Source organism: Salvelinus sp. IW2-2015, linkage group LG16 (genome assembly GCF_002910315.2).
Source record: "Salvelinus sp. IW2-2015 linkage group LG16, ASM291031v2, whole genome shotgun sequence".
NCBI classification, from domain to species: Eukaryota; Metazoa; Chordata; class Actinopteri; order Salmoniformes; family Salmonidae; genus Salvelinus; species Salvelinus sp. IW2-2015.
In genome coordinates, this window is record NC_036856.1 from 25,012,232 (window position 1) to 25,020,610 (window position 8,379).

Consider the following 8,379-nt stretch of genomic DNA (forward strand, 5'->3'; position numbering starts at 1 on the left):
AATGGGCATGCGCACTCCTKTTTCTCCATGTACCAGACAGCGGGCGTCACAGACACCGGGAATCTTTAACTTCAGTTGATCCTCCAAAACACTTAACGCCACTCCAGTTACAGTGTTTTCGGAAAGTATTTAGACCTCTTCACCTTTTCCACATATTGTTACATTACTACCTTATTCTAAAATATATGTTTTTTAAATGGTGCAAATGTATTAAAAATAAAAAACGGAAATACCTTATTTAGATAACTATTCAGACCCTTTGCTATGAGACTCGAAATTGAGCTCAGGTGAATCCTGTTTCCATTGATCATCCTTGAGATGATTCTATAACTTTGGAGTCCACTTGTTGTAAATTCAATTGATTGGACATGATTTGGAAAGGCACACACCTGTCAATATAAGTGTATGTCATAGCAAAAACCAAGCCATGAGGTAGAAGGAATTGTCAGTAGAGCTCTGAGACAGAGGCACAGATCTGGGGCACAGATCTGTGTTGAGGCACAGTGTTGAGGCACAGATCTGGGGAAAGGAAACCAAAAAATGTCTGCACCATTGAAGATACCCAAGAACACAGTGGCCTCATAAATGGAAGAAGTTTGGAACCACCAGACTCTACCTAGAGCTGGCCGCCTGGCCAAACTGAGCAATTGGGGGAGAAGGGCCTTGGTCAGGGAGGTTACCAAGAACCCGATGGTCACTCTGACAGAGCTCTAGAGTTTGTTTGTGGAAATGGGAGATCCTTCGGGACTTTATGGTTGAGTGGCCAGACAGAAGCCACTCCTCAGTAAAAGGCACATGACAGCCCACTTGGAGTTTGACAAAAAACACATAAAGAACTCTCAAACCATGAGAAACAAGATTCTCTGGTCTGATGAAACCAAGATTGAACTCTTTGGCCTGAATGCCAAGCACCACGTTTGGAGGAAACCAGGCACCGCTCATCACCTGGCCAACATGCTATGGGGATGTTTTTCAGCAGCAGGGACTGGGAGACTAGTCAAGATTGAGGGAAAGATGAACGGAGCAAAGTACAGAGAGATCCATTATGAAAAACRGGTCCAGAGTGCTCAGGACCTCAGACTGGGGCGAAGGTTCAACTTCCAACAGGACAACGACCCTAAGCACACAGCCAAGACAACGCAGAAGTGGCTTCGGGACAAGTCTCTGAATGTCCTTGATTGGCACAACCAGAGCCTGGACTTGAACCCAATCTAACATCTCTGGAGAGACCTGAAAATAGCTGTGCAGTGACGCTCCCCATCCAACCTGACAGAACTTGAGTAGATTTGCAGAGAAGAATGGGAGAAATTCCCAAAATACAGGTGTGCCAAGCTTGTAGCAACATACCCAAGTAGACTTGAGGCTGTAATCGCTGCCAAAGGTGCTTCAAAAAAGTACTGAGTAAAGGGTCTGAATCTGGGTCCCCAGATCCTCAAAAAGTTCTACAGCTGCATCATCGAGAGCATCGTGACTGGTTGCATCACCGCCTGGAATGGCAACTGCTCGGCATCCGACCGTAAGGCACTACAGAGGGGATGTTGTACGCACTACAGAGGGTAGTGCGTACGGCCCAATACATCACTGGGGCCAAGCTTCCTGCCATACAGGGCCTATATACTAGGTGGTGTCAGAGGAAAGCCCCAAAAAAGTATCTAAGACTCCAGTCATAGACTGCTCTCTCTGCTACCGCTTGGCGAGCGGTACCGGAGCGCCAAGTCGAGGTCCAAAAGGCTCCTTAACAGTTTCTACCCCCAAGATATAAAACTGCTGAACAATTAATCTAATGGCCACCCAGCCTATTTTATTGACCCCCCCCCCCCCTTTGTTTTTACACACTGCTGCTACTCACTGTTTATTATCTATGTGTAGTCGCTTTACCACAACTTACATGTACAAACTACCTCGATTAACCTGTACCCCCGCACATTGAGTCAGTACCAGTACCCCCTGTATATAGCCTCATTATTGTTATGCAATTTTATTGTGTTACTTTTTACTTTAGTTTATTTAGTATTTTTTTTTTTTTATAACTCTATTTCTTGAACTCCATTGTTGGTTCAGGGCTTGTAAGTAAGCATTTCACGGTAAGGTTGGATTCCGCGCATGTGACAAATAAAATTTGATTTGATTTGAAAACGTATGTAAATGGCATATTTACGTTTATTTTAAATACATTTTCTAACATTTAAAAAAATCTGTTTTTGTCTTGTCATTATGGGGTATTGTGTGTAGATTGATGAGGGAAAAAAACTATTTAATCCATTCTAGAAGAAGGCTGTAACGTAACAAAATGTGGAAAAAGTCAAGGGGTCTGTATACTTTCCGAATTCACTGTATCACTCCTTTCAACGGCGCCCTACTCTGGAGAGGAAAGCAAGTCACAGTTCTTGTCCCCAGTCGTGTGGTGTGGAGCGCAAACTCCCTCTGGACAGCAGAAACGCAAAAAATCGACACAATTCCACTTCAGGTCACTTCCACCAACCCAACATTCCCCAACCTCTTCACCATCCAAACTGACACCACATATGGATCTGCCAGAAGGCAAGGATCCATTCTCTCCAAAACCTCACTCCCACTGGGCCAGAATCATCTTTGTCATCATCAGGACGAGGCTCAAACACCTGCCACCACAGTTAATTCATCCTCACTCTCGTCATGTTCAGTTTCCTTCTGTGGCTCTTCCAAAAGCTCTGTGTGATCCACCACTCCATATTCACTCAAACCATGTTCCACTTTTCTCCTTTTTGTCCTGTCCAACCATCTTCCCCTTCATCAGATCTTCCAGAAGGCTTGTGCRTTCCCCCATTCCATATTTACTTATAAACTCAGCAAAAAATCAAACGTCCTCACACTGTCAACGGCGTTTATTTTCAGCAAACTTAACATGTGTAAATATTTGTATGAACATAACAATATTCAACAACTAAGACATGAACTGAACAAGTTCTACAGACATGTGACTAACATAAATGGTATAATGTGTCCCTGAACAAAGGGGTGGGGTGGTCAAAAGTAACAGTCAGTATCTGGTGTGGCCACCAGCTGCATTAAGTACTGCAGTGCATCTCCTCCTGATGGACTGCACCAGATTTGCCAGTTCTTGAGATGTTACACTACTCTTCCACCAAGGAACCTGCAAGTTCCAGGACATTTCTGTGAGAAATGGCCCTCACCCTCCGATCCAACAGGTCCCAGACATGCTCAATGGGATTGAAATCCGGGCTCTTCGCTGGCCATGGCAGAGCACTGACATTCCTGTCTTGCAGGAAATCACGCACAGAACGAGCAGTATGGCTGGTGGCATTGTCATGCTGGAGGGTCATGTCAGGATGAGCCTGCAGGAAGGGTACCACATGAGGGAGGAGGATGTCTTCCCTGTAATGCACAGCGTTGAGATTGCCTGCAATGACAACAAGCTCAGTCCGATGATGCTGTGACACACCGCCCCAGACCATGACGTACCCTCCACCTCCAAATCGATCCCGCTCCAGAGTACAGGCCTCGGTGTAACGCTCATTCCTTCGACGATAAATGCGAATCCGACCATCACCCCTGGTGAGACAAAACCGCGACTCGTCAGTGAAGAGCACTTTTTGCCAGTCCTGTCTGGTCCAGCAACAGGGGGTTTGTGCCCATAGGCGACGTTGTTGCCGGTGATGTCTGGTGAGGACCTGCCTTACAACAGGCCTACAARCCCTCAGTCCAGCCTCTCTCAGCCTATTGCGGACAGTCTGAGCATTGATGGAGGGCTTGTGCGTTCCTGGTGTAACTCGTGCAGTTGTTGTAGCCGTCCTGTACCTGTCCCGCAGGTGTGATGCTCGGATGTACTGATCCTGTGCAGGTGTTGTTACACATGGTCTGCCACTGCGAGGATGATCAGCTGTCCATCCTGTCTCCCTGTAGCGCTGTCTTAGGCGTCTCACAGTACGGACATTGCAATTAATTTCCCTGGCCACATCTGCAGTCCTCATGCCTCCTTGCAGCATGCCTAAAGCACGTTCACACAGATGAGCAGGGACCCTGGGCATCTTTCTTTTGGTGTTTTTCAGAGTCAGTAGAAAGGCCTCTTTAGTGTCCTAAGTGTTCATAACTGTGACCTTAATTGCCTACCGTCTGTAAGCTGTTAGTGTCTTAACGACCGTTCCACAGGTGCATGTTCATTAATTGTTTATGCTTCATTGAACAAACATGGGAAACAGTGTTTAAACCCTTTACAATGAAGATCTGTTTAGTTATATAGATTTTTTACAAACTATCTTTGAAAGACAGGGTCCTGAAGAGTTTGGATATGGGTAAAGCGTTTCATTTTTTGCTGAGTTTATGTTCCACTTTTCTCCTTTTTTCCCTGTCCGCCTTATTAACCCCACCTCATGGCCACCTGTGACAGAGTCGGTGGTGTTGGAAACCAAAATATATTTTTGTTGTGCATCATTCCTTGCATCTTTAGGATTTTATAAATGAACTACAGTGCATTGGACATTGGTTTGTTAGTTTTCACTTTTGCTGACAAAGAGTGTAATGGACTTGTCGTTTAATGTGAGCCAGTTGTGGAAGATCCTCCTCAACTACTTGTGGGAGGTGCTGGGATTTTCATGTTACTGTGAGTTGCCTAATATATAATCAGTTCTCAACAACTCTGTACCACATTGGAAGATATCTGTTTTATAAATAGATAAAGACTTATAATCAATGTTGTATAAGTCTGACAAATATAGGCCTAATAAATCCTTCCAAATATTACAAACATTGACACAGCTGTTAGCATATTCATGTATTTATTTCATTCTTGCATAAAAGTAGGTAGTATATACCATTACCACTTTTTTCATAAAATAATTTGTACACTTGGTGGAATGCAGTTTAAAACAAATTGCACATTATACACAATTCCCATATTTTTCTCAATGTACAATAAACAGTTTGAAGATACATGTAAACTACTCCTTCTGCCTTGCCCTACTCTTCAAATGGATTGTGTTGTAATCAGCCATTTAAATTTATTTCAGGGGGCACAATTTTATCTTGGACTGTATTTTGATCCAGAAAGCAGGATAGAGTGGTTGAGTGAATGTCGTTTTTACTCTATAGATGAGGGTCATTTTATCAGCAATGTTGTAAAATGCTAGAGTTCCTGCCTTGTGATCCAAGAACAGTCCTATTCTCCTAGAGGACCAAGCAGTTAGTTGAATCTGTTTCTTATTCTCACAGACTTGGGCTATATTCCAGTCCAAACTCCAGGATTGTTCATAAAATTCTAGTAATTTGGAGAATGCATCAGGAGGGCAGAGTTTTTTTTTCCTGTTTATCCCTTTATATGATACAGCTATGATAGCCTGTATTCCATCCCATTCAACCTCCCAGTAACAGCGCCCTGTCAAAGCCTCTCTGCACAATACCACAGGCATGTTATCAAATCTATCTGGGTGGTCAGGATAAGGCAGTGCAAAATCATTCCATCCAGCCATTTTGTTGTCCTTAGAGAGAAGGAGGTTTTTATGTGCAGTGTTTTGGTCCAATGTGAGCTGACAGGCATCTGATGGTAGAGAGAAAGCAGATATGATGAACCAGTACAAAATGACCTGGTCTCTGTCCGTCTGTCCCAGTACAAAACGACCTGATCTGTGTCTGTCTGTCTATACTGTACTTACATTTCAAAAACTCCTCTCTTGTTGTTGGTTCTTTACTCTCCACACACTTGTCTTTTACCTGGGGTAGAGCTAGAGGGATACAGAAATAATTAACTAACTACGATAAATAATGTTACATGGTCTCAAGCTCAGCTGTGATTGTGCTGATGGAATTTTTGTGTAAATGTATGGTGAAAATGGACTCACGTGGACTAGGCTTTGATTCCTGCAGAATATGAATATCCTGTACTGTGGGAAAGAGATATAGACCTAGTGAGTATAGCAATGTAGAGTAATTCTATACAGATTCAGATATGTATACAGAAAGCCGTGTTTATTACTTTTGTATTATTATTTTTACTCAATTAAATAAATGAAAGCTATAGATTGGTCAGTGGAGATGGTTTGAATGTAACAAGGGATTTGACAAGTCTGGTTTGTTGCAAACCTTTTTTAGAGATGTTTGCAAAGGCCCCTTTGCAGAAGTCCTCCAATCGCTGTTTCAGCTCGGCCACAGATTTCTTCACACCTTCAAAAGAGACTTGCTGACTCACATTGATGCTGGATGTGTCTTCATATCCAGGGAGGGCTAGGACAGATTGACATCTCTAAAGACACACAGACACACACACAATCTTCATATACAAGTTGGGTCCTGAGTCCTGTCAGATTCAAAGTGAAATAAAGTATCAGGGGCATTCCGTGTGAATTTGGCCCCAATATCATAATTTGTTACAAGAGTCATCGCACCCAGGAGTCTTGTTAATGCCAATATTACCTGGAGGAAAATAATAAAATCTTCTGTTTTTGACAACTGCTCAAGCTCAGTATCTCTCCTCCTCAGCTCTGAAATCTCCCTTTGCAGTTGGTCAACCTGCTCCTCAGCCTGGCCAACAGCAGCCTTCTCCTGTGATCTGATCAGTCTTTTCACATCAGAGTACCACTTCTCAACAGAACAGATTATTTCAGTAAAGACCTTGTCACTGTCTTCCACGGCTATCTGTGCTGAGTACTGTTGGGACACACACACACACACACACACACACACACACACACACACACACACACACACACACACACACACACACACACACACACACACACACACACACACACACACACACACACACACACAACAGATAAAGGAGCAGTCTCAATTTGAATCAGGCCCCACACTCAGCTCTGAACACTGAATTTATCAGATAATTGGCGCAGAGTTTGAGTTGTCAGCTGTTGTAGTTCTCTCATCAATACTCACTGTGAGAGACTTCATGGCCTGCTTCAACCACAATAGTTCCTTCTCTTTCCTGATGATTATTTGCTTGTATTTCCTGTGTGTCTCCTTCAGTTCTTTCTGTAGAATCAAAATGCTCATGAGTAAAAGGTGCATGTGATTGGAATCAGAGGGCATAAACTTTATTAACTGTTAATGGCACTTTAAACAGTAACGTGTACTGTTTATTCTTTACTGTTTTGATAGCTGTGTGCACTTCGGACTCAAAGTCCTTTCCTGGTTATCAGTGTTGATACTGATGCATAAACTGCAGTTTAATGTGTTAAATTCAGCACTTTTATTCCACATACATTTTCATACACAACATGTAAAAACAGCATACCTGTTTTGCAGTGCCTTCAGCTGCAGCTGAAACTGTTTCATGGCCTTTGTGTACACCCATCAAACACTCATAACAGATACAACGTTGATCAGTACGGCAGTAAACCTCCAGCAGTTTGTCATGCTGAGAGCAGATCTTCTCCTGAAGCTGTATGGAGGCTTCCACAAGTGTGTGTCGTTTTCCAGGGTTGAGTTTGTCATGAAGCTTGAGGTGTGTTTCACAGTATGAGGCCAGACACAGAAGACAAGACTTAATGGCTTTCTGTTTTCTCCCACCACAGACATCACACTCAATATCCCCTGGTTTAGCATAACAAGGAATGCGAGGGTCAGCTTGGAACTCTTCAATCTTCTTCAGTCTTTCCACTACCTCTGCAAACATGGTATTTTTGCTCAGAGCAGGCCTTGGGGTGAAGGTCTGTCTGCACTGAGGGCAGCTGTAGACACCCATGCGGTCATTTAGATCCCAATAGTCCTTTATACAGCCCATGCAGTAACTGTGTCCACAAGGAATGGTCACAGGGTTCTTCAGTAGATCCAGACAGATTGAACAAGAGAATTGGTCTTCCCCAAATAATGCACACGACTCAGCCATTTTGTGGCCGAGAATAATGTATGTAATGTGTGTCCGGGCTGGTACGAGAGGAAGTGCAACTATCTGAATTCCTATTGGTTTTGAAAAATCATACTTCCTGTTTCGACTGCACCGCTGAGGGGTGTGGTTTTATCAAGATCTCCAACTGGGGCGTGAAAGACAGCTTCTCTCAGAGAAACTAGCTACAGTACTATTTTTCTTTGCGCCTTATGGTTGCTAAGGAGAACGTCCACTTCAACAAACTCACATACAAACCCTGTACACCAGTTTCCACTAGATAGCACAGCCACAAAGTCAAAATTATAAAAGGATTTATATCGTAAAAACTCATGAAAACAAACATTTGCTTTTTGGTCTTGATTTAAGGTTAGGGCTAGGCATAAGGTTAGCAGTGTGGTTAATTTTAGTTTTAGGGTTAGTTTTAAAATCAGATTTTAAAAAGATAMATTTTAGCAATAGGCGGGGTTTATGACTTTGTGGRTGTGGTAACTAGTGACGACCCAGTACTCCGGCTTACTTTTTGATTGACTGTTTTATTAGCC

General features: G+C 43.1%; 1 protein-coding gene across 2 annotated transcripts; it reads right to left on the reverse strand.

Annotated features, from left to right (window-relative positions):
• Positions 1-4,758: 4,758 nt before the first annotated feature.
• On the reverse strand, positions 4,759-8,023 carry LOC111976027 (E3 ubiquitin/ISG15 ligase TRIM25). Of its 2 annotated transcripts, XM_024004736.2 has the most exons (7): positions 7,244-8,023; positions 6,886-6,981; positions 6,406-6,639; positions 6,076-6,235; positions 5,835-5,876; positions 5,649-5,717; positions 4,759-5,533 (listed from the first exon to the last, which is right to left on the reverse strand). In XM_024004736.2, exons 1-7 carry the CDS (start codon positions 7,835-7,837, stop codon positions 4,998-5,000), a joined length of 1,731 nt encoding a protein of 576 aa, XP_023860504.1. In that variant the 5' UTR covers positions 7,838-8,023; the 3' UTR covers positions 4,759-4,997. The 2 variants fall into 2 exon arrangements, with proteins under 2 accessions (XP_023860504.1, XP_023860506.1); XM_024004738.2 differs by lacking the exons at positions 4,759-5,533; positions 5,649-5,717; positions 5,835-5,876 and having other exon boundaries at positions 6,212-6,289.
• Positions 8,024-8,379: the final 356 nt, after the last annotated feature.

Coding starts and splice junctions, on each gene's coding strand:
- LOC111976027 (XM_024004736.2), bottom strand. CDS start 7,837: ATGGCTGAGTCGTGTGCATTATTTGGGGAAGACCAATTCTCTTGTTCA. Junction 5,877..6,075: donor TGCAAACATCTCTAAAAAAG/GTTTGCAACAAA, acceptor TCTTTCCCACAG/TACAGGATATTCATATTCTG. Junction 5,534..5,648: donor AAGAGAGGAGTTTTTGAAAT/GTAAGTACAGTA, acceptor CTCTACCATCAG/ATGCCTGTCAGCTCACATTG.